This window comes from Rhinopithecus bieti, unplaced genomic scaffold (genome assembly GCF_001698545.2).
Source record: "Rhinopithecus bieti isolate Rb0 unplaced genomic scaffold, ASM169854v2 scaffold_8, whole genome shotgun sequence".
NCBI classification, from domain to species: Eukaryota; Metazoa; Chordata; class Mammalia; order Primates; family Cercopithecidae; genus Rhinopithecus; species Rhinopithecus bieti.
Window position 1 is genome coordinate 3,146,827 of NW_016803211.1, and position 27,987 is coordinate 3,174,813.

Sequence of the window (27,987 nt, forward strand, 5' to 3'; positions counted from 1 at the left end):
AAAAAAAAATTGTGAGCTAAAATTCCATGCTTTACTTTGAAAGGCTAGTTTAAAAAAAACCCATAATTACTTACCTGCCCAACTCTCCCTGGATGTTTCAAGGCCAAGCCTCCACTGGAGACAGCAGCAGCAACATTCCCTTCGTGGTCCACAACCACAGCGCCCACTGTGTCCAAAGTGCCTGAGTCATTTTCCTGTAGAGCAAAAGTGGCACAAGTATTCACTAGGCATGGCGTGGGACAATCTGATATGACTACATAGCACTTTTTTATACAATCATGACACAACAAAATCTAAACTAATCCCTAAGTGGAACATTGAGCAATCTCCTAAAATTATCTATTATCAAGTTGCCATTTAAATCCTATTTAAGTCATAATGTATTTTCCACAGAGAAATCCGGAACAAAAGGTGTCCTGTTGCTTTTCTCTAATAATAAGGCTATATTGTCTTTTTAATGGAGGACATATCACAATTTAATATAAATTACAGTATACAGCAGTGTCTCTTCATTCTCAAGAATTAAGTTCATGTTTGAGAATGTGTAGAGGAAAAGATCTGTGGCATAAATGAACCAATAAATACCCTTGTTAGTATTTCTTTAAGTATTATACACAAACATCTAATAGAAATACATTCCACACAATAAATTAAGAAAATGGCATTTACAATCTTAAAGTATACCACACTATCACGTTTTTCTTAGAGCTCCTTGTTTGTGAGAAACTTCATGGCAAGTTCCCTTCTCTCCTATAACAGTAATATGCTTGCCAACTGTATGGCAGAAAAGTGTATGTTCTTGGAAGGCATCTTTGTGTTTCGATGTTTTGTTCCAGTTCCACATGTTTAAGGCACTTAGTGACATTTAGTGACTATGAGCAGCTGTCTCCTACCTCCAAAGTTTCTGGTCACCTGTGCAAGAGAGACAAACACTACACTACTGGATAGAAATAATGATTAAGGGAGGCAAGAAAAAAATTCATGGAAGAAGTCTCATATATTAAAAAGGGGGCTTAAGGTAGGTTTTTAGGTTAATAGTAGTCATGGTAGTGTTCTCATGCTAGGGCATTGGTTTTCAAACCTTGCCCCTCAACCCTAGATCCCACCCTTTTACCCCCACCACCAGTATGCATGTAAGAGCCAGGCCCAACGCAGGGTTCAACATGAACAGCTCCCCATCCTGTGTGGTTTATTGCTCACACTACTGAGCAGGACTTGGTTGGTACTGAGAGATCCACAAGAAGCAAAATGACACACTAAAGCAATCACCAGAAAAGTCAATGAGCTCCTGGGGCCATCTCAGAAGCTGAGCAACATTGAAGAGTTTCTAATACTGGAAGCAGAATTCAAACAAGAGATTTTTCCCTGAAGCAAACTGGAAAACTCAGAAGTAGAGTGTGCCACAACAAAATTTTACATTAAGTCTGTTAGGAAAAGATACTTACATCTAGAATTTATATTTCTTGCTCTAAATTCTAATTTCCCTTAAATATACTGATACACTATGACAGTACTTACTTTGATAGGAAATGTTGAACTGGCTGAAAAGAATGCTATATTCCTAATCCCTCTTTTAACCACAGCTGGAGAAAGTCTAGACAATGGATCCACATGATCATATCTCAGAATGCCATAGTTCTGCTCAAGGCATATGCCCTTCAAGAATACTTCCTAACCTGGCCATACACTCCCTGAGGAAGGGTTTGACCCACTCCACATCACACTGAATTCAATAGACACTCAGGACATACTTATTTTTTAATTAGGATGCAGGATGTCTGTATCCCTGGTGTTACAAAACATGCCCAATAGTGAATAACATGCAATGCCATCCCAGTGTCAGGGCCAGTTTTCTACTTCTGTTTCACAAGATTTGGTTTCATGCAAATCCAGATGCTGTCACTATCTTAGGGAAGACTTAACAATAACCAGACTCGCTCATTCAGGTTGGACAAAGCAAAGTCTATCTTCTCTGCTAGGTAAGATTAAGAACAGCAGTACAGAAATGCATTAAAAACATTTTATTCCAGAAAAGATGGATAATCTTAAAGAGAAATATACTTTTAAGAGGAATATTTGTTTTATAATTCTAATAAATAATTTCTAAATCTTTATATTCTTGCAATCTCGAGTAGAGAAGTGTTAATTCCCCAGATGTCAAATTTGACGTCTTCTGTAGGAAGGCTTCTCAAATTTTAATGTGCACACAAATCATCAGGAGAATTTGTTTCAATGCAGATTCTGATGGCGCAATCTGGGAACTATCCAAGACTGCACATCTAACAATATTCCACAGTATGCTAATGGTCTAACAGCATCCCACCCCAGGGGATCATTATCCACCAAATACCTGCCCCATTCATTCTGAAGCAAACTATTTACAGGTACAAATCTGCTTAAGGAGAAACGTAAACTACCTAAGGCTAACACTATGCCAGTATAAAAGATTTAAGTTCTATCTTGCTCAACTGTCAACTGACAGCTTATCACCACTACTATACTACATGGATTTGGTATGTATATTTTAAAATACTGATCTTACACCTCTAAAAAGCAAACAAATCTCATACAAATAAACAAACTGTAAAATAACTTTCCTCAACAATAACAGAAAAGTCAAGAAAGGGTATTCTTTTAAGATTATTTTTTGGAAATACTGAGTTTTATTGAGAGACATATGCCAGTACTTTTGCCCTTATTCTTTGTTTTAAAATTCTGAAAATTTTACACACTTTTTTCCCTAGCCCAAGTAAGGCATAAAGTGACTGTCTCCATCAGGCCTACCAGATAAGGATGATTGCTTCTGGTAAATAATCAAATTGGGACTTTCATCCTATTTCACTGTCTAACCTTTGAGGGACAGTTATGTCTCTTTTTTACATTTTAGTTATTTTAATGAATAAAGATTATCTATATTTATGGTATACAGCATGATGTTTTGACACAGGTACCGATTGCAGAAATCAAGCTAATTAACGTATACATTACCTTACAGAATCATTTATTTCTGGCGAGAATGCTTACAATCTACTCTCTTAAGGGTATTTTTTTTTATAAACTGCAACTGCTGATACTACCCATGCATTCTGTAAAACAGAATTTTATACAGGGGATAAGTAATGTATACACAATGCTATGCATTATCTGTAAAGCACTTTTCCTAGCATTTCAATCGGGATATTGTGAAGCACGAGAACTGTTATGCCTAACCAAACTCCTGCAGAAAGATACAAAAACTGATGTCAGTATAACTGGATTATACATAGATGGATTTACTCTTAACTTGGTTTTCAAAAATGAAAAATCAAGCAAATAATAGAGAATCCTGTTCCAAATTAAGCTAAATATTCCTAAGCGCCTGGAACACCTAAAAAAAAATCAGAATTACTTCATAAATATTCAAGAACTAGTTATAGACTTCACATACTGCACAGCAAATTTAAGGATGATGAAGTAATATTTAAACATTTTTATGAAGTGCAGATAAATTAGGTGAAAGACAAACATTGGTATTTTGGCCATAATAATTTCACAGAGCTTGTTTGTACAGGAATGAAATCTTAGAAAGGTTAAAAAACATACAATGACTGTTACTATACAGAGCTACTATTACACTCTTACACTCTATAAATACTTAAAAATATATGCACTACACGGACACACATATACCTATTGTCCTTGACTAAAACATGCTATTTCTATTACTTTTTTGATAAAGTTGTAACTAAAAGGCAACTGTATAAAACTATAGTCCTCTTCAAAATAAGCACGTATAGAAAGTTAGCATACAGGTTATATGTGTTAAAGAAAACACTGAAATAAAACTTTCTTGAAGTAACCAGTAAATAAGCAGTCCCTGTTTTCTCTGCTCCAAATAAAGATGGTTATTATGTAGTTATTATAAGAATTAAATTAACACATGTAAACTACTTTAAAAGGAATAAATCCCTTAATACAAAGTTAAGGCACTTGCCACCAGAAAATTAAGCTTCTAATCTGCACTCTCTGAAATCTGCCAAGAGACCCATCGCAGTATTTTTTTTTGAGACGGAATTTTGCTCTTGTTGCCCAGGCTGGAGTGCAATGGCGTGATGTTGGCTCACAGCCTCAGCTTCCCAAGTAGCTAGGATTACAGGCACCCACCACCACACCTAGCTAATTTTTTTGTATTTTTAGTAGAGACGGCGTTTCACTATGTTAGCCAGGCTGGTCTTGAACTCCTGACCTCAGGCGATCCACCTGCCTCGGCGCCTCGGCGCATGGTGAGCCACCATGCCCAGCCCCAGCTACTAGTCTTTTATCTTATTAACTCGGTCTTTCTTCCGTCCAGAATTACTCAAACATCAAGTAGCTAAAATATAAGAATAAACCTTAAATATATAAGTGCGTTCTAAAATAGGTCTATTATGGGATTATCTTAATATAATGATAAAGACAGAAATGCATTCTTTGAAAACATACCAACCCCTCCTCATATACCTTTGTTAGGTTTGAGAGCAGCATTATAACTGGCATGAGCTTCCACTTGAGAAATGCAGATGACTTACACCCTAACATGACAGTACAACAATGCCATCATCAAGCTTTCACATCTCTGAGTATCCTAAACATAGAGAGATGGCTCCAGCTACAGAATATCTAGACCTAGTTCTATATCTCTCACAAATCAGCCCTCCAACAGCAGGGCCACTGTGGGCTACAGTTTATCAACTATCTGTAAACAAAGTATAATTTAGCTAGGCCGGGCTGGGTGGCTCACGCCTGTAAGCCCAGCACTTTGAGACACCAAGGTGGGTGGATCTCCTGAGATCAGGAGTTCGAGACTAGCCTGGCCAACATAGTGAAATCCTGTCTCTACCACAAATACCCAAAAAAAAAAAAAAAAAAAAAAAAAAAAAAAAAATTAGCTGGGCATGGTGGTGTGCACCTGTAGTCCCAGCTACTCAGAGACTGGGAGAATCACTTGAACCCAGGAGGTGGAGGTTGCAGTGAGCGGAGATCACACCACTGCACTCCAAGCTGGGTGACACAGTGAGACTCTGTCTCAAAAAATAATAACAATAATTTAGCTAGAATTATTTACTCTCACCTATGTGGACTGAATGAAACCAGAAAAAATCTCAACATAGGAACACTCAATGATATTATCTTCCCTCTTCAGAAAATCATCTTCTGATGCCCAATACTATTAATGATGTTTCTTATAAACTATAGTCAAGATGTCTATTCTAAAGTAACCCTTTATTTTCTTTGTTTAATGGGTATGAATTAAATGGCTTTGCAACACTACACAAATTGGTACCAAATATATTTACAGAGCTAGAGGAAAAAACTGTATACTATATAAAAATTTAAACAGAGTGGTCAACATAGCAGACCCTGTCTCTACAAAAAATAAAAAAATCAGCCAGGCATGGTGGCACACACCTGTAGTCTGAGCTACTCAGGAGGTTGAGGCTGGAAGATCCCCTGTGCCCAGGAGTGCAAGGCTACAGTGAGCAATCATCACATCACTGCACTCCAGCCAGGGAAACAGAGTAAGACACTGTCTCTAAACAAGTAAAAAGTAAACAATAAAACCTTTATACTATTTATTTCCTAAATCACTCGACAAAAATTAACAGAAGCATCTTCAGGTTAAAATAAAAATAAAGTGTTTGAACCACGCTTTTAAGGGGATTTAACATATCTGGGTTAGAGGAATTAAATTCATACTATAAAAAAGATTACTTAAAAATTCTGAACCCTCAAAGATAGCAAAGGACAATGTTTTCTAACTGGCAGAATTCCTATACAATGTTCTGGGGTTTGCAACATTAAAGGTGGAAAAGGCAATGGTTTTCATCTTGGTTTTTAAGATAATCTTCTAAATAATGTAAAGAAATGTAAGTTTTTCTCTTTAAAATGGAACAGTTTGAAGGGTCTCAGAGTCCATGTTGAATGAGTGTGTGTAAGTGATAGTAGACATCACACGAACATACTCATGGCTTAAATTATTACATAGCTAGACAGTAAATACCATCACAAAAGGAGTTTTATGCAGCTTTAAATCATTTCTATTCTCACTCATATGCAGTTTAATTAACATCACTTAACTTACACCCATAGTGAACCACTGGTTAAAGATTGAGAACCTAGGATATGCTGAAGTTGAAATAAAAATTACAGCAAGTTCCTTAAGATGACATTAACTAGGTCGTTAAACTGCATTCATCCTATCAAAATACTTACAGAACACATCTCAAGGACTTCAAATATTAGTTTAAATATTTAATGATAAATATGTCCAATTTGGCTTATTTGTCTGAAATGAATATTAATCACAATTTTATAATTCTAAATCAAAATTTATAAGTTCTACATTAAACATAAACCAATCTATGACCTAACAATGAAATACTTAAGTATTTACCAAAAAGAAGTCAAAATGTATACCACAAAAAGACTTGTCAAGGGTGTTCATGGCACCTTTACTTGCAATAGCCAAAACCTGGGAACAATCCAAATGTCTATCAACAGGGGAATGGGTAACCAAATTATGATATTGTCAATACGGGAGGATTGCTGAGCAATAAAAAGGAGCCCATGCTATATGGAACAATACAAATAATCTTATATGCTGAGCAAAAGAAGCTGCACATAAAAGAATACATAGACTCCATTTTAATGAACAAGTAAAACTATGGTGAAAAAGAATCAGAAAATTGTTATCTTCATTGGGGAGGGCATTAACTACGAAGGGGCACAAGAAAACTTTCTGGAGTCGTGGAAATATTCTATATTTTTACAGGAGTACTGATTATATGGTTATATACACATGTCAAAATTCATCGAATTACACGCTCAAGATGCATGCATTTTACTGTACATAAATTTTACCTGTAAAAAAGGCAAAAAAAAAAATCAATAGCAATGTATTATCTTAAAAAACAAAACCAAATATTCAAAACATCAGATCGTGAACAAACTTTTCAACTTTTTTCTATTGGTATAAGGCATATTTAATACACATTTGGCTGTAACTGTAAGAAAAAGGAGGAAAACCTGAAAAATATGAATGAGATATTAAGAGATATGGCTCAAAGTCTAATCTGTGGCTAACTAGAGAGAATACACAGAATAAAAGAGAGAAAATATTTAAAGACGAAATGGCTCAAATTTTCCAGAACTGATAGAAAACAAGAATCCTGATCTCCAGGAAGCCACAGCAAAACGGAAAAAGCCAGATAGAAAAGAGATGTCACCTACAACAGAACGACAGCCAAATTCCTGGAAGCTCAGTAGGCCAGAAGGTTGGTATAATATCCTCAAAGAAAAGTAACTATAAACTTAGAAATGGTATTCAACAAAACTGCCTTTTAGGAACAAAATTAAAGACATTTATAAATATATAAATAAATCCAATGAGTTCACTGCCAGGAGGACTGCATTTAATAAAGTTTGTAAGGGACATTCTACTTAACACTACAACCTGTCCTCCTTCTGCATCCTCCCTACCATCCACACACAAGCACACCTACTCTCCTTTCTCTATATTTTTCCCATAACATCTCATCACCTTCTAAAATAATATAATGCTCATATCATTTAAATTGCCTATCTTTCTGACAAGATGATAGGCTTCATGAAGGCAGGAACCTTTGCATATTTTATTCACTAACATATGCCAAGCACCCAGAAAAGCACTTGACACCTCTTAGGTATTCAGTAAACACTTGTTGAATCGATGAATAAATAAATAAATGATATATTTCAAGAAGAAGGGAAATAAATGAAGGAGGACAAGCAGACATGCAACAAGAAATGGGTAAGGAAATACAATGGCAAACCTGCATATAAATTAAAACACACAGTGAAACCCCATCTCAACTAAAAATACAAAACATTAGCCAGGCATGGCGGCATGTGCCTATAGTCCCAGCTACTCGGGAGCCTGAGGCAGGAGAATTGCTTGAACCTGGGAAACAAAGGTTGCAGTGAGCCGAGATTGTGCCACTGCCCTCCAGCCTAGGCGACAGAGCGAGACTCAGTCTCCAAAAAAAAAAAAATTCTTTAAAAATAATAATGTTTTATTGAATGTCAGATTGGATTTTAAAATCTGGCTAGATGTTATTTATGAGAGATAAACCTAAAGCATAAGTATATGGAAAAGTCAAAAGTAAAAGGATGGGGAAGAAAAAACTGATATGCCAAGCAGATATCAATCCAAACAATGAAACTATGTTAACATCACACAAAATAAGTGTTAAGACAGAAAGCATTAATAGAGATACAGGGCTTTACATGATAAATGCTGAAAGCTTGGAGTCACCAAGGAAATACAATAATTATAAATTTGTATGTATTTTTTAAAAGCCTCAAATGTATGTAAAGTAAAAACAGAGAAATCAACAAATCATACTCCACAATGAGATATTTTAAAACGTTTCTCTCAATTATGAAGAGGTCAAGCAGGAAAAATCAGTAAGAAATGGATGTGAATAGCATATTAAAAAGCTTGATTTGACAGCACTGACAGATCTCTGTACCCAATATTAGAAAAGAAAGTTTCTTTTTAGGCACAAACTGATCACACATTAAATCATAAACTAAATCATTAACAAATTTCAAAAAACAGTATCAAACAGAATACACTCTCTGACTATAATACAATTAACTTAGGAGACAACAGTAGATAAAATTTGGAAATTAAAACATTAAAAAACTCTTCTAAATAATTTATGGATCAAATAAATCAATATGGAAACAAAAATACTTAATAATGAATAACAAAAATGTAGCATTTCAAAACTTGTGGGATACAGTAAAAGTAGTACAGAGAGGGAAACTTATGTCCAAAATTTTAACATTAGAAAAGAAGATAAAATTAATAAGCTAACTATCCAACAAAAGAAATTAGAAAGAGAACAAGATAAACACAAAGAAAAGAGGGGGAAAAAAAAAACAAAGAAAAAATGAAAAATCAATGAAAGAGATAGATATAAACTTTAAATAAAGAGACCAAAAGAAGGCAAAGTCGGTTCTGTGAAAAAATACTTGAATGAATTCAATCTGATTGGCAATCACTTTCTCTGTGTATCACCTAAATCTCAGCAAAAGCCCATCCGTCCTGCCTTGTCCTCCAACACTAGCCTTGTCTCTCTCAAGTAATAACAGACACTGGCATCTCTGCCTCACTTGCACGTCATACAGTGCAAATGTCACTTTCCACCCCTACCCTCATCCCTACCCCACCCACACCACACATTCAAGTACTACACATCTTCAAGTGATACAGGCTCAAAAGATTCCAGAAAAAGATTTCTTGGCCAGCCGCGGTAGCTCACGCCTATAATCCCTACACTTTGGGAGACCAAGGCAGGCAGATCACTTGAGGTCAGGAGTTCAAGATCAGCCTGGTCAACATGGAGAAACCCCATCTCTAATAAAAATATAAAATAATTAGCCAGGCACAATGGCATACGCCTGTAGTCCCAGCTACTCAGGAGGCTGAGGCAAGAGAATAGCCTGAACCTCAGAGGCGGAGGCTACAGTGAGCTGAGATTGCGCCACTGCACTCCATCCTGGGTGACCCAGCAAGACTTCGTCTCAAAAACAAAGATTTCTTGAATCACTTCCCGACCAAACAGGAGGCCCTTGCACCTTTCAACCTCTAATACACACATTTCTCCCCAGTACAAGAAGACCTACGCAGGATCTTTGTTGGCTTATCTTGCCCCTCATGCGTCTATAAGCAACAAAGTATCATAAAATTAATATTCTTCAGTTGAATCTCATCAATAACTCAAACTTTGTTCCCTCTGAAACTGCATCTTGCTCAATTGGACATGTGATCCAAACTCAGCTTAACTAAAGCAGTTTTCTATTACCTCACATTTCTGATTATTTCATATTTAGATCTTCCCTAAATGTAACATTTTTGTACATCACTCTTAAATGAGTTTGTTCCCAAAAGCACATCCTTAAACAACTGTCGTGAAATATTTGGCTAGTCCCCATAATAACCAAACCGAAATCCACACCCATTTCTCGTAATATGGGAGTAGTCCTTATTTCTGGAAGTTTTGTGTGCCCTTTAGTCTACTGTTCAAAACAAACTTCTAAGACTAAAACCATCAAACATTAAGCCTCTCACTTTATCTATAAAAAAATTATATTTCTTGATATTGGTCCCACATTCTTATATTCAGTGTTTCCTTTTTGTAACAATTCTTTACTGCCCTCCCATCCTATGAGGTCATTTGGTACTGGATCACACTTTTCTCATTTTTTACTAATTCAGTTCTATTTTACTCCAAACTTTCTTGATTTCCTAAAAGTGAGAATAAGCAATGCCCATACTACACTTTAGCTCTAACTTTGTTTCTCCCACTGGAGAGCTGCTCATCCTTCACTGTAATCAGTCACCACTGTCTGGGAATATATTCAAGAGAGAAGAAGAGAACCAAGATTATTTGGTAGTTTTACTTCATAGAGGCATGAGTATCATAGCATTAATACTTCAAAGACAGAAACAACACAACATGCTACTAACATACTGACTAATAGGATATGAATTCATTACTGGGCAGATTTAAAAATACAAAGCTAGACAAGCTAAGACCTTGCTAATTATTAATAAATAGCAAGAAAATCTCCTTTATAAATGCAGGCAACCTTTTCCAATTTAGTTGTCCAATTTGGCTCTTTTCAAAAACACCTGGCTATGGTCTGGACCTCTGGTCTTTCTTTCATTTTAGGGCACATATTTATCTTCTCTAGATAAAATTACACTTTCCCTTTTAAATACGAGAGCTCTGCCAGCCTTTAAACTGAGTCTTAAAGAACTGGGGAATAACAGATAAAGGACTGGAAGGTAGCATGGACAATCTGGATTCTATTCCTTCCAATGAAACACCATAACCATTGCGATGGACCACTTAACTTGGATTTAAATTCAACCCTTTCCAGACTGAAGAACAGTATTTAACATTGACTTAATACAGTAATAAGTTACTTTATTTGACATGAAATTTTTTAAGTAGAGCATATCTATGCATATCACCAAATGGCCACATAATTATGAATACACCCATGAAAATAGAAACTGATATTCAAAATCACAAATACATACCAATTAAAGATAAGCATATTGAAAAGCAAAATGAAAGAAAAAGTATCTATTATACCCTTTATCCTTTTGTTGCTCAATAGATCTTATTAGAAAGTAAAAATAAAGAATTGAGAGAGTAGAAAAGGAGTTAAGTATATTCTAGGATATAAAATATAACCTACATTGTGATAGTATTGTGATAGTGCCATATCCTAGAAAACCGAATGTCATTCAAATTAATCTCAGTGATACTTTCAGGGACTCTGAATAACCAAAAGCCTGGTTTAGTTCAAATAGCCACGAGGATGGGCCATTCATACATATTTCAAAATATTCCCCTCATTTGGTCAGAAGTTCGATAACGCAAATAAAAGTAGCAAATGTCCAAGGGGACTCTAGCTATGGTCATAATTCCTCTCTGGCCTATTTTACTTTGCTAAATTCTGCAGAGTTTAACTTTATCAACTGACATTCCCCCACCAGGAATTACAAGCTGCCAAAACCAGCGTTTGGTTTGACTAGCAAAGTGTAGTTTGGTGTTACACGTTTTTTTTTAAATACCTTACAATGGAACACACCCACATGGCCAGTCAGCCCCACTCTCTTCTACTTGTCCACCTCTCTAGATCTTTCTCACACATTTAGGCTGCCTGCCTGCCTGGCACCCTTGGCATCTGAGTTTGAAACCACTGTCCTGCAGAAAACCTGAGGTGCAACCAAACTCATCCATTCGCAGGCCTCTGAACCCAAGACTTTTATCTGTCTTTCTACCCAGACATACAAGTCTGACCCTTTATCCAACATCCAGCTTAAATTCCTCCAATTCCATTAAGGCTGCCATGTGAAACTTAGCAAAGCTTAGAGTGATTTCTCTATCCAGTTAATTCCTGTGGCTCTCACTGATGATTTTGTTCTAACACATACCAAATGGCATGATTTCTTTTTATTGTTTAATTCCTTTGGATCAAATACATAAAGGGCAGGGTCTAGGTGCCATCTATTTAAAAGCCTGTACATAAATAGCATTCAATAAATGTTTGTTGGTGATAATGTTGAGGCCAAAGGTTAAAAAAAGAAAGAGGACTGGAAAAGAAAAAATAAAGACTGCAAGAAGCCATGACTTCTGGTGGAAAAAACACCAATCAAAGCCCATGCACTTCTCCAAATGACTAGCTGGTAGTTCCTCAAGCTACACAAACTGATGAAGCAGTGAAAAGAGAGCATTGCCTATTCCTTGGGCTAATAATCCAAAAAGGATATTTCACAAACCTTAACCCTTCTTCACAGAAAAGACGACAATGCTTACAAAATAAAAATGCTCTCAGCACAGCCAAAAAAAGGCACAATCACAAGCTTCATAAACTTGTCTGAGCTCACAAGGCAATTCATACTTCCATTCTGTAAGACCTCTAGCTCCCTTGGAAAATCACACATCCAAAATAAACATGTGCTACAAAATGGATAGGAATTCTTGTTGTGATGAGGGTCCATTCTTTTTCCTGGCGGTGGGGGGAAGACATGGTCTAGAAGCTCAGTTGTAAACAGGCAGTTCTACCTGCGTTAACAGAAAAGGCACTTGGTCAAGTTTCTCTAGATGAGCACGCCCCCTTGTGGGCACTTCCTGACTCACCTCTTTGGAATGGCCAGTGGAGATTGTGGGCTGTTTCAAGGCTACTATTTTTCAACACTCATTTCCCTCCCTTACTCACATATTATCTTACATCTCTATGATGTTGAGTAAGAATAATAATATTATTTGGTAATACTTCAGATAACCTATCCCTTTTATTTCCCCAAATACAAGCGTATTAAAATAAGCATAGTTTTTAGACTAATGTATGTTTGAAGCCCTTAAATAATAGATTTTAAACCTATTGAAAGACTGCAAAATTTACTATTAAGAGGAAATATCATTATATGGATTTTCTCTTTCAAAATTAATATTCAAATCATCAGCTGTAGCTGCTTAAATTAGTAATGTCAACTGAGTAAAGGCACTATTTCTAGAGACTGTGATAAGGATAAAGTAACAAAATGCTCATGCTTCTATGGACCTACACAAACAAAATAACCACATACACCAACCTCAAAATGGCAAATGTGTAAATCAGATAATTCAGTTAATATTAAGTACCTATCATCTGCACCAAGCAGAAGAAAGAAATCTGATCTGCATGGTATTAGAGCTGGCCCATAAAGAAAGAGCTTAATTAGAATTTTTGGGGAGCAAAGAAGTAGCTAATATTCCATTATTAATTACTGCTTATCCCATTAAGGGAAGGAATAAGAACAAAAACTTAGAAATAAAACTGAAAAGAGAAATATATTTGGTGAGAAAAAAAGATAATTCCAGAAGGAAAATAATGGAAAAGTAGCTTGTAGCTAGGTTTCAAGAGGGTTTATAAAATTCAGCTTACAAGTTTAGGTTTTAACCCACAGAGTAAAGATTCTATTAAAGTTTCTTCCAGGAGAGAGACAAAAACCAATGCAGGTATTTTTAGGAAATGTATCTTCCAATAGCACACAGAATTAAAATGGAATGGAGCAGGACTACAGGCAAAGAAGCCAGGCAAGAAGATACTGCAACAGTCCAGCCATCGAGGGTGAAAAGACAAAGGCTTACTGGTGGTAAATCTACTAAAAAGAAACAAGAAAAATAACAGTAGTGCATGTATTCACTAAATGTTTATTGAGCATTTATTTTATGTCAAGCTGAGAAACAATGGTAAATAAGACACAATAACTGTCCTCCTGGACCCTCATTCTACTGGAAGATAAAGACATCAAATAACCACACTAATAATGACAGAGAGATAATTGGAGCAGCACAACAGATTAAAGAGAGAGAAGAGGGAAGGAGACAGGCAACATTCCCTGGATCTGGAATCACAGGTGTGAAGACCTTGACACAAAAGAATCTTGACAATGTGACCCAGAGTGAGATGGCAAAAGATTGGAAAGACAGACAGCCATGTCTGCTCCATAGGGTCCTGGGGGCTCTGTTGGGAAGCCTATACTTTATTCTTAAGAGCAGCTGGAAGAGAGTTAAGGGTTCAAGCAGGAGCATGACAAAATCAAACTGTACTTTTAGAAGACTCCAAGAATGCTGGGTAGAGAAATGACTGAAAGGGCAAGGCAGTTGTGGGCAGATAGGCGGGAAGCTATTGCAATCATCTAGAAGAGTGAGTGAACCATGATTCTAAACATGCTGAGTTAGACTGTGACGGGTCAAACAAGTGAAAGTGTGTAATAGGCAGGGGAAAACAGGCAACTGGAACAGGCTGGGACATAAGAAAAGGAAATGGAAAAATACATAGAGATTCATCCATTCAAACAAACCTTCATTAAATAGCTGCTAATGTGTTAGCCGCTCTGGTGGGCAGGGGAACACAAAGAGCAAGGAGCCTGACTTGAGAGAATTGGCTGCTTGGTGAAGGCTTGACTGTGAACAATGAAAGTGACCCTGAGGCAAATCCTGGAAGCAAAGAGGAAGAGCTGCAACTCCTAGAAGGGAGTTCTAGACTACCTGGAGGCAAGCTAACTGAATGACGCTGGACATGAAGTCACTAACTGAATTCAATCATATAATCCCACTTCATCTAAAATGTTCCATGTTTGTTTAAGCAATGGGTGCTTTTCTAAGCCCACTGTGACATATTAGGAAGAACAAGCAATGATCTCAAATGCTGGCCCAACAGCTTACCCACTCCTGCAGATTATGATTTGGTATGTTTAGTGCAGAGCCTAAGAATCTGTAGTTTTAAAAGTCCCCAAGTGAATCTAATGGTCAGCCAGGTTTAGGATCCACTAGAATAAAGAATTACTTAAAAGAGAATCAAGGGAGTTTGGACATACTCTATGTTGACAATGAATATGTATTAGAGTATTATCAAGCTAAAAAGACCATGGTAATCACCTAGTTCAACATGTTGACTTTACTGCTGAGGAAACTGAAGTCTAGAGAGGTTCCACGTTTGCCCAAAGTCTCTGGACTGGCTTATGGTGGACCCAGATACAACTCTTGACCCTTTATACGCCGTCTCTCACCTTACCCTATTCCCTCCACTCCTCAAGTAATTCCAGTCTCAAGTCTTGAATTTCAAATAGTTCCTGGGACCTACGTATTTAAAATATTCTAGGCTGAATAGAGAAGAGACAGCTGAACCAAGCCTTTAAAAAGTTACAGACAGTTATCCAACAACCTAATTAAGCACTGGTTCTTTCTTGTCTTGTGATCTTAAAATATCTTTGTAATTGGTGCGTGTGTGTGTGTGTGTGTGTGTGTGTGTGTGTGTACACGCATTTGGTTTTCTTAATGCACTGGTTTATTCTGCTGTCTTATTAGCTATACATGTGTCACCATCACCATGTCTACGATAGGTCAAATCAGGTCATTAGTGTATGATGATATCATACGATATCACATGGAGACATATTTAAACTTAGAATCTGATGTTCTTAACACCAGAATCTGAGCCAATTCCCAGATATAAAGGCTTCTATCTGTAGTCCCAGTGAGATTCCATTCACTGAAGGTATTTCCTGTTAGGAAAGCTACAAGGTGGTGATTTGATACTATAAATATCATCAGCTGGGACTATTCCAATGATAACATAAGAAATGTTCCTTTTTTCCCTCTCCATTGATTTCATTAAATACTAGAAATTTTAAGTCTCTACAGAGCTATTAAACACTCAAAATTTAGGAAGGATTTACAAGGCTGACAATATCTGATGTCAACTTACAAATATCCTGACAAACCACAGGTTACTTCCATCACAAAATAAAAACAGTAGTTAAGATTTGTTAACATTACCTTCTTGCCTCAATTTCATCTTACTTATAACTTTAAGACTTCATATAGATTTAAGGTACAGCTTGGTGTGGATTTAAGGAAGACCTGGGATGAGACTCAATCTACCAGGTATTGAATCTTTATATGATAAATTAGAAGCTTTTCCTAAATCAGGAATACAGAGAGAGAGAGAGAGAGAGAGAGAGAGAGAGAGAGACACTGCAAATTGTCCAGCCATCAAAGGTCGAAAGTTTTAAACTCAGATATTGATGATTGGCATAAAGTACTACAAGTCATAAACATTTAGAAAATCCTCATCAAGTTATACTGAAAACAAATGCCAATCATCAGGCTTTATAACCTAAATAAACGCATGGGATGGGGGTGATCCAATAACACATTAATTAAGTTACTGACCTATCTACTGATTTACATGTAAAATCTGTAGGCTCATCCAGTAATCAAAACAGTCTTATGTGAGGCAAATGTAATTTTCAGTATATTACCTACAACTAAAAAAAAATAATTTCAAATACAAGACAATCATTTCACAGAATGAGTTTTGGTTTTATTTTAAAAAATACATAAAGTATATTTCTTTATGTGAAAGACAAGTCAAAGAAGTTTCCTACTTCGGTTTACTCACATATTCATGTACTAATCAACTTTTTGAGCAATATGACAAAACTCCAGACCATGCAAAGCCAATTTCTAGAGAAGACTAATTACTCCTTTCCCTGCACTCTTAATCCTCTAAGAGTCCCTTCCAGTCATATCCAGGGCTGGCTGTTTGAAACTCATATTTATGATATCTAGATTATGCCGTGCATTCACTCAGTTTGTTTTTCCAGTGTGAGGGTCTCCTCTTCTAGCAAGTACAGACATGTACACAAATTTGAATGGAACAATCTGAGGAAAACATGTTGTTTTTTGCGCATTTACTTTCTTTGGTCTTAGCCTACCTCTCACCCAAAAACTAAAATGATTTAGTATGATACAGTCAAGCGTTTACATAATAATTTCAAGATGGTGGGAAAAATGTTACCCACAATATACTTCAAAAGAATAGAATATATTTATATGAAGGGTACAAAGCAAAGCCCAACATTTCCTTTCCGAAACATGTGGCCAATTTGATGTCCCTGTGTGGTGGCTAAAGAACACAAAATTAAAAGTTGTAGCATCTCTTTCGAGTGGTTTTGAACACACAACATTGTATGAGAGCACCAAAAGCATTGCAAAATTTTCTGAACTTGTTTATTAAAAATCAAAGAATGAAAGATATTCATTCACACAATGGAAAATGTCTGATTAACTTTCATTTCACCATCCCATGTAAGTACTGCTAAACACCAATGAAATTCATTAAAAACTTAAATTACTTTGTAAAAGTCATGGGAGGAAGCAAATAATTATGTACATTCAACTGTAAAATCTGTTATTAAAGAAAAAGAGATGGAAACTATTTCAACAATATGCTTGTGAAAAATGAAGAGAAAGAAAAAAAAAAAAAAAGGCTCAAAACATCAAAAATGTTGAGATCAAACAATACCCCCAACCTCTTTTAATCCTCTAAGAGTCCTTTCCAGTCATATCCAGGCCTGGCTGTTTGACACTGGTATTTATGAAATCTAGATCATGCCATGCATTCACTCAGTTTGTTTTCCCAATAAGAGGGTCTCCTCTTCCAGCAAGAAACTCTCAGTCATGTAGCAACTCAGTCAGTTCTGTAGCAGAAGCCAAGTACAGCAAATGGCCAATGAGTTAATGAATTAAACACTTCATTCCAAAAGCAAGGTTTCCTCTTCCAAATATGATAAAGATTAGTAAACAGTACAACTACTCTTTTCTTTTTGTGTCAAAACAAAGCAAACAATAAATTTAAAACAGGTAATCACTTCATCACATACACAACATGAACTTACTGATAAGTACTCCAACAATGAGAGGCCATGGCAATTTTGTAAGGGGAGATCCAGATGTCGATTTGCAGAAATTATGGAAGATACAGGAACATGCTGAACTGCACTGTGTATATACAATGAGCAAAACTCAGATTGAAGGAAACATCACAGGACAAACAGTCCAGGTTACTTGACAGAAAAATAGTCCTTGCTTTCCCTAATATATATAAATTTCAATTACCAGAGTGTATTTAAATCACACCACTTCCTCAACAACATGGTTCAAGTTTCAATTACCATGGTATATTAACTCTGAGTAATTGCATGAAATATAAACTCTCCCTGAAATATAAACTCCCCGCCATCTCCTGGGTTCACAAACCATGGCAAACATCAGTGATGCACATCACCATCAGTGACCAATCATGACATTCTTTGAAAGGCTGTCAGTGATGTCACTGTGCGTAGACAGCAAGTGGAAATGCTGCCTCTCTGTCTCTAAGTGATGAATCTACAGAAGAAAGTGAAGCAAAAACAAAACAAAACAAAACAAAAAAACAAAGTGATAATGCTGGAAGTGAAATTCAAATGCAAGATAAATGAAGTTATACAACAAATAAGTGACCATGGGAATGTCTGACACTGCTGCCATTACGGCTCTAGATATACAGACAGAGGAACTTAATGAAAGAGGATCTTATCAAGGAGTGGAGTTGTGACAAAAGGGATGAAGATGTCCCAGAGGAAGTGACATTAACAAAAATTTCACACTAAAGGAAGACTGGCAGCTACGTGGTGACACTGAAAGAGCAAAGGGTAAAATGTTGAAGGCTGATCCAAAATTAGAAAGGAGTATGAAAATTCACCACCACATAGAAAAGATGCTCGTGTGATATCATAAGTTACATGCTGAGGAGGCAAGCACTGTTCAAATTCTAAATTTTTATCCTAAATAAAACACTGTTAATGCTTCTAAATGCTTTAGTGTACTAAATATTGGTTTTACTTTTTTCTATTTCCATACACATTTATAACCAACAGTAAAAGAGTTTTCTGGGTTTTTTCTTCCGTTTTTCTTCTTTCCTCTTTTTGAGACAGAGTCTTACTCTGCTGCCCAGGCTGGAGTGCAGTAGCATGATCATGGCTCACTGTAACTTCAAACTCCTGGGCTCAAGCCATCCTCCCACCTCAGCATCCTGAGTAATGGGGACTACAGGTGCATGCCACCATGCCCCGCTATGAGAGACAGGGTCTTGCTATGTTATCCAAGCTGGTCTTGAAACTCTAGCCTCAAGTGATCCTCTTGCCTCGGCCTCCCAAAGCACTGGGATGACAGGTGTGAGTCACTGTACTCAGCGAAGAGTTTTTAATGTTTTGGCAATAATATTTAAAGGTCTTGGAACAAGCTAAATTTACGCCATTAAGACCGCTCTGCGTGATTCAGCTTGCATGGTCATTTTATGGTCCAGCCCTACCATGCAAAGTATGGACTGTCTATATACTATAAAAATAAGAAAGAGATAAAAGAAAAATCCAGAAGAGATAGGTCTACCCAGAGAGTGAAGGGGAACAGAACTTAAGGACTACTATTCTTATTTCACAATATAATACTACAGCTAAATAGTCATCTTTTCCTTCTCCATCGTGTCTTCTCTCTAAATAACAAAAGAAATAAGCAAGGATGAAACAAAGATGCCAATTACCAAGAATGGATAACTAAGAATTTATGTTCCTCACTTTAAAATATTTTATCTTAAAATCTATGTATCCTAAAAGTAGAGATAAAATATGTTTTTATTCAATTTATGTATAGATTAGCTATTTAGCTCAATATTACTTTGTAGTAACAAGGGATATGTTAACTGTGGGGAAGGAGATTATAAAAACCTATCTCCATTAATGCTATACACTGTAAATTACCTACCGAATAGCCACTACCATTGGTAATAAAACTGCTGTTTTGTTTGGGAAGACAATGTCTATCCTCAAGCCATGAACTATGAGATGGTAATTATGACAACTCACTCAATTTCCTAGGCTCCTTTGAGCCAAGTGACTGAATTCTGCCCTCTTCTCAACTAAGGAGAAGTTTATTGAGGGAGATTCCAGAAAAATTTTGTATCCCAGATAAAAAAGGAACATATATCTGGCACTACTCCCTTTGCCATCCCACCTCACTCTCACCTTGAATGCAGATGTGACATCTAAAATTTCAGGAGCCATATCACATCCATGAGGCAAAAGGTATAAGAAAAAGGCCCAAGAGAATACCAGATATGTTGGCCCTAGCATCGTCAGAAACCTAAACTAATGCCAGCAACCAACCACCTCCAAACGTATTACTATGTGGCTAAGGGCCAGAGAGCAAGGGGACAAATATGCATTTCTTAAACCACAGTCAGGTTTTCCATTGTTTGCAGCCAAAAGCATTCCATGGATTAATAATTCTTAAACTAATCAAATAGAAGGATAAATTGTCAAAGACTAAAGAAAACAAGAGTGCTCTAATTTATAGAGGTAGAATACCAAGCAGAATAAATTCTTCCTGCTTTAATTTGTATTTCTACTTGTACTGTGATAATGTTTGTACAATTACTTTAAAAGAAAAAAAGAAAAAAAAAACAAGAAACATCAATGCAATAAAAAAAATTCTAAATTTATCTAGTTTTTTTCACACTTTAAATTACAGGCATATCTTGGAAATATTGCAGGTTTGGTTCCAGACCACCACAATAGAACGAATATTACAATAAAGTCAGTCAAACAAATATTTTGGTTTCTGAGTGCACATAAAAGTTAAGTTCACACTTTACTGTAGTCTATTCAGTACACAATAGCATTATGTTTTAAAAAACATGTGCATACCTTAACTTTAAAATACTTTATTGCTAAAAAATGTTAACAGTCATCTGAACCTTTAGCAAGCAATTCACAATCTTTTTGCTGGTAAAGGGCCTTGCCTCAATGTTGATGGCTGCTGACTAATCAGGGCAGCGGTTGCTGAAAGATGAAGTGACTGTGGCAATTTCTTAAAACAAACTAATAATGAAGTTTATCACATTGAATGACCCTTCCTTTCACCAAAGACTTCCCTGTAGTACATGATACTACTCGACAGCATTTTACCCATAAAACTTCTTTCAAAACTGGATTCAGCTCTCAAACTCCACCATTGCTTTATTAATAAGCTCACTGAATATTTCAAATCCCAGCTGGGCACGGTGGCTCAGGCCTGTAATCCCAGCACTTCGGGAGACCAAGGTGGGTGGATCACCTGAGGTCAGGAGTTCCAGACCAGCCTGGCCAACATGGTGAAACCAAATCTCTACTAAAAATACAAAAATTAGCCAGGTGTGGTGGCAGGCGCCTGTAGTCTCAGCTGCTCAGGAGGCTGAGGCAGGAAAATCGCTTGAACCTGGGAGGCAGAGGTTGCAGTGAGCCAAGATCATGGCCACTGCACTCCAGCCTGAGTGACAGAGCGAGACTCCCTCTAAAAAAATTCTAAATCCTTTCTCATTTCAACAATGCATTCGGCATCTTCATCAAGAGTAGACTCCATCTCAATAAATCACTCTTTTTATTTATCCACAAGAAGCAACTCCTTACCTGTAAAGTTCTATCATGAGATTGTAGCAATTCAAGCCACATCTTCAGGCTCTACTTCTAATTCTAGTTCTCTTGCTATTTCCACCACATCCTCAGCGACTTCCTCCACTGAAGTCCTGAATCCCTCAAAGTCATCCATGAGGCTTGGAATCCATTTCTTCCAAACGCCTATGAATGTTGATATTTTGACTTTCTCCCATGAATCACCAATATACGTAATGGCATCTAGAATAGTGAGTCCTTTCCAAAAGGTTTTCAATTTACCTTGCCCGGAACCATCAGCGGAATCACTATCTATGGCAGCCTTAGCCTTAAAAAATGTCTTTCTCAAGCAATTAAAACTTGAAAATCGAAATCACCCCTTGATTCATGGGCTGTGTTAGCAGGCATGAAAATAACAGAGATCTTGGGTGACAAGGTGCATTGTCAATGAGCAATAATATTTTAAAAGGAATGTTCTGAGCAGTACATCTAAACAGTGGAATTAAAATATTCAGTAAACTATGCTATAAACAGACATGCTGTCATCCAGGCTTTCTTGTTCCACTTACAGAACAGAGGAAGAGTAGATTTAGCATAATTCTTAAGGGCCCAAGGACTATTGGAATGGTAAATGAGCACTGGCTTCAGCTGAAAGTCACCAGCTGCATTTGTCTCTAACAAGAGAGTCAGCCTGTTCTTGGAAGCTTTGAAGCCAGGCACTGACTTCTTCCCTCTGAAAGTCCTAGAAGGTATCTTCTTCCAATAGAAGGCTGCTTTGCCTGCATAAATAATCTGTTTGTCGTTTAGTGTAGCCACCTTCATCAATAATCTTGGCTGGATTTTCTGGATAACTTGCTACAGCTTCCCCATTAGCACCTGCTCCTTCACCTTGCACTTTCATGTTAGGTAGATGGCTTCTTAAACCCCATGAGCCAACCTCTGCTAGCTTCAAACTTTTCTTCTGCAGCTTCCTCACATCTGTCAGCCTTAACAGAAGTGAAGAGAGTTAGAGGCTTGATCTGGATTAGACTTTGGCTTACTGGAATGTTGTGACTGGTGATCCACTCAGACCATTAAAAATTTCTCTATTATCAGCAATATGGCTGTTTTGCTTTCTTTTCACACGTGTTCACTGGAGTAGCATTTTCAATTTCCTTTGGGAACTTTTCCTTTACATTCACAATTGGCTGATTATTTGGCAGACGAGGCCTGGCTTTTGGCCTATCTTGGCTTTCAGCGTGCCTTCCTTACTAAGCTTAATCATTTCTATTATAGATTTAAAGTGAGAGATGTGTGACTCTCCCTTCCACATGAACACTTGTCATTGTAAGGTTATTGTAAGGTCATTGTGAGGTTATTGTAAGGTCATTGTGAGGTCATTGTAAGGTTACTAACTGACCTAATTTCAATACGGTTGTGTCTCAGGGAATACGGAAGTTTGAGGAGAGGGAGAGAGACAGGAGACTGGTCAGTCGGGAGAGCAGTCAGATAACACACATTTATTGATTAAGTTCACCATCTTATATGGGTGCAGCTCCTGGAGCCTCAAAACAATTGCAGTAGTAACACCAACAATCACCGACTACAGATCATAACAGATATAATAATGAAAAAGTTTGAAATACTGCAAGAATTACCAAATTGTGACAGAGACATGAAGTGAGCACATGGTGTCGGGAAAATTACACAAATAGACTTGCTCAAAACAGGATTGTCACAAACCTTCAATTTGTAAAAAAAAAAAAAAAAAAAAAAAAAAAAAAAAAATCTGCAAAGTGCAAGAGAGCAAAGCACAGTAAGATGAGGTATGTCTGTACTGACCTACTATATACTTCTTTTAAGAAGTGTATGTCTGGCCGGGAGCAGTGGCTCATGCCTGTAATCCCAGCACTTTGGGAGGATGAGGTGGGTGGATCACCTGAGGTCAGAAGTTTGAGACCAGCCTGACCAATCAACATGGGAGAAACCCCGTCCCTACTAAAAATACAAAATTACCCAGGCGGGGTGGTGCATGCCTGTAATCCCAGCTACTCAGGAAGGCTGAAGCAGGAGAATGGCGTGAACCTGGGAGGCAGAGGTTGCAGTAGGCAGAGGTTGCAGTGAGCCAAGATCGTGCCATTGTACTACAGCCTAGACAACAAGAGCAAGACTCCATCTCAAAAAAAAAAAAACAAACAAACGAGAAGAAATACATCCCCTTCAGTGCTAATCTCTTTCAAAAATGTAAACATTAGGAAACTTAGCAAATACTCTACTCCTTTTATTATATTTATATATCCAACTCATGGCTACTTTTATATAGCCTTTATTGTATTTATATATCCAACTCATAGCTGCTTTTATGTAGCCTTTATTATATTTATATATCCAACTCATAGCTGCTTTTATGTAGCCACAACAAACTACAGTAGTGAGCCTTAGTCCACATGCTTGCTATCCAATATTACACTAAAACCATACACACAGGACAGGGAGAAACAAATGAACATAAGTCAATTTAGAAAACAGTGATTTGTCCCTTCCTGTCATATCCCTAAAACATTAATAAACTTCCAGTCTCTCCACTCACCACAACTTACATCTCTCCCTATAACTTACCTCTCTCACCATCCTCCCTTTTTCTACTACAAGATTCTACCCAGGGTAACCAACACAGGTGCAGGTTTCTTGCTGAGTGACTTAAAAGATGAAAGCCTCAATGGGAAAAACTATGGTGTCTATGACTCACTCAATGATAATCACAAAGCACTTGAACATCTATTATCACTTCTGTCCCTTATAAAAGTCCTGTTAAGGGAACAGGATATCACTATTTTCATTTAGAAACAAAAAACTGAGGCTTCAAATGTTAAATTACTCACTGGATTCACAGAACTAACCAACTGACAGTTAATTCACAAAATTAACTGGCAATGGTAGAATCTCTTACCCCACATATCTCTCTCTTATCACTCCATGGCAAAAATTCTCAAGAGTTATTTCTATCCTTGTTCTCCATAATCATCCCATTTCATACCAGTCTATAATCAACTATGTTACAGAAACTGTCCCTATCCCGATTAACGGTCTCCAGGTGCCAAATCCAATGTCCAGTCATCTGTGCTCTTAGCTGTCTTCTCAGCAGCATTTGACCAGGTGATGACTTTCTTTGAAATGTTTCTCTCTTGGCTTCCTAGACACTCTTACTGGTTGTGCCTCTGCCTCGCTGGCTGCTCCTTCTTTCTCCTTTGCTGGTTCCTCCTCCTCCCAGCCTTGACATATTAAACTGGCCCAAGGTTCAGTTTTCAGACCACTGTCTATTCTCACTCTTTAGTGATCTCACCTAGTGACATTGGTTGATATTCCTTTTGATGTCAATGATTTCCAAATGGGTATCTCTCTCCCAACCTGCCCATAAAACAGGAGCTTCCATCCATGTGCATGGAGGTGCTCAGATAACCAACTCCAGAGTTAATGTTTCTGCCTGCCATAGGAAGCTTATCAGAAATCCCCTTATCCAGTATGATAAAAGTTTGGTTAAAATTTTTAAAAGTTGAAAATTCTCAGTCTGAAGCAGAGACTCGTTCAAAAGAAGAAAAAGATGTATATCTTACACATATTCTTTTTATTTAAAACACAAAGGGTCATTCTATTTGTCAATCTCTTCATAGAGGACCAAAGCGTTTTCTTTGAATGTGGGTCCACAAATAAATACTCCATATCATCTTTCTTGCATAAACTGTAACACACTGAATTGTCCCAAGATTTCAAGTGTCACTTTATTTTAAATAGAACAAGAACATAAAGACACCAACAAAGCATTCTAAATACAGAATGCTTCTATATTTTTATTATTGTTCTCAACCTTTTATAACAGGCATGCCCATATTTAATTCTACAGCAATTTTTCATAAAACAACTCACTTTTCCAAGTTAGTTTTCAGACAATTCTCTTAGTTTTCCAACAAACTCTCTTTTTAAACTCACTACTCATCAGTTTACATGAGACAATGAATTATGTAATAACAATGATTAAAACAGCAAGCAGAATGAGGATCTTGGTGGCATATGATTCAAATGAAAGGAACAGAGGCGGACGGTACACCAAAATGTATTCTATTAGCTTTGGATATTTAAGGTGCTACTGGCATCAAGTAATAGCTTTTATGGTGAAAACGGAAAGCACTGGTCAGTCTGAGCCCATTAAGTTGGAGATGGGTTAAGAAAGTTACTGATTTCCACTGCCTGCTTCTACCACCAGAAAGCCGTATTTCCCTAGCTCTACTCTTTTAGTAAATGGCAAATATCCAACTGCTAAGCTAAAATCCTTAAATCCTCTGCTCAGCTAAAACCCTTAATTCCTCTCTCTTTCTTACCAATGAGTAAGGCATCAATATTGTCTTTCTAGAAACCTTCAAAATATTTTCTGGATATATTCACTTATCGTCACCTCCATCCCTATCACCTACAGTCCAACGTGCCATAATCTCCAAACTGTAATGACTTTGTAACTAGTCTCCCAACTTCTATTCTTACCTCTCCCCGGACTGATTCTTCACATAGTAGCCCAGGAAGAACTTTGCAAAATGTGAATGAGATAGCACTGTTTCCCTACTTTAAACTCTTCAATGGCTAGCCATTATTCTTGAATAAAATTCAAACTCCTTGCCATGCTCTACCAGGTCCTAAAGAAGCCAGCCCATACCTACTTCCCTAGCTTCATCCCATACCAGTCTCCCCTTGCTCACTGCTTTGGGCACAATGACTCTCCTCTCCATTCTCTAATATGCTAAAACTCCCACAGGGCCTCTGCACATGCAGCTCATTCTGCCTGGAACACTTTTCCACTGACTCTTCATAAAAGCCACTCATTTTTCAGATGTCACCTCAAATGTTATCTCCTCATATGGGTCTCCATTGATCATCCTATTTAATAAAGTCTTCATTCAGACTGTCACATCCAAGTTACTCTAAATCACAACATTTTGTTCTTTTTTTCCTTCATAACAGTTACCAGAGTAACTATCTTATTATATGCTAATATGTCTCCTTCTGCTAAAAGGTAAGGTCTCATTAGAGCACGAGCTTCCTCCATCTTGTTCACCATTATTTTCTTACTATCCAGTTCAGTACCATTTCCTGAATGGAAAAATGAACTACTTGAATAATTCTAGCTGAAAATATTCTCTATGAGATGCAGTGAAATTTCTATACACAAAAATCCTAACCTGATCTCCACAAAAAGAACGGTATGAGAATTTCACAGCAGCTTTATTTGTAATAGTAAAAAACTGGAAAAAAAAATCAAATGTCCATCAACAGGAAAATGGATAAACAAATTACTGTGTATTTATATTAGGAAATATTACTCAGTAATAAAAAAGAATAAATCAGTAATACAAAGTCTAATAAAAGTTTTTTGTGAAAGAAGCCAAACAGAAAAGAGTACATTCTGTATGATTCCATTTATATAATGTTCAGAGCAAGAAAAGCATTTATTATAATAAAATCAGAACAGTGGCTCTCTATAAGTTGGAGACTAACTGGAAATAAGCACAAAAGAACTGGAAATATTCTATAACTTGATAGGTGTATGGTTTACATGGGCATATATGTTTATAAAACCGATTAAATCATTTACACTATTCAAATTTTATTACAATTTTTTTTTTTTTTGAGACAGGGTCTTACTCCATCACCCAGGCTAGAGCACGGTAACACAATCATGGCTCACTGCAGCCTTGACTCCCCAGACTCAGGTGATTCTCCCACCTCAGCCTCCCGAGTAGCTAGGAGTACAGGTATGCACCACCACATCCAGCTAAATTTTTGTATAGATGGGGTTTTCCTTGTTGCCCATGATGGTCTCAACTCCTGGGCTCTAGTAATCCACCCACCTCAGCCTCCTAAAGTACTGGGATTGCAGGCATGAGCCACTGCACCCAGCCTACCATGAATTTTTAAAAAGGCAAAAAAGTCCTAAATTCATTCACTCCCACATCACATCCGATGCAGAAACCCAAGAAAGAGACTATTCATCATCATATCAAGATCTACTTATTAATTTGTTCATCTGCCTTCTAAATTCTTACTCTTCGCAGGCAGAAAATTAAAAAGGTTTGCACCAAACTGAGTGTCTTGTGGCAACACAGCAAGAAAATATCTATCACTACAAAAGATGATGAATTATGCATTTATACATAAGTAAACCATATAAAAGTACGACACAAAGGACAAAACAGTATGTAAGCCATTACAGAAGAACTAAACAATAAGGAATATTGATGAATGCTAAGGTACATAAAATGACTATGTGACCTGGGACACCCATCATGAGTTGTGTGTTAAGGAACCCCTAAGCCACAGGCAAGAATGCTGTAGTTTTCAACTTCTTTCTATCCCTAAAAACATCTGAATACAATATGTATATTTTCTTATCCTTATACTCTACTCCCTAAACAGTCATGTTAAGAATCACTATATAGAGCTGTAACAACCAAAACAGTAGCCACGAGCCAAATGCAGCTATTCAGAAATTAAAATGAGGCAAGGACAAATGGAAAGCTGAATTTTTAATTTTATAAAATTTTAATTAATTTATAATATATTAAACTATTAGAAAGATTTAA

The 27,987-nt window shown here is 36.9% G+C and overlaps 1 protein-coding gene across 1 annotated transcript in view; it reads right to left on the minus strand.

The window, feature by feature from the left end:
• Positions 1-27,987, minus strand: part of TASP1 (taspase 1) — a 266,491-nt gene that overhangs the window by 148,431 nt on the left and 90,073 nt on the right. Inside the window, exon 10 of the mRNA XM_017869316.1 lies at positions 75-194. Coding sequence (XP_017724805.1) covers positions 75-194 — 120 coding nt within the window. The remainder of the gene's footprint in view (positions 1-74; positions 195-27,987) is intronic.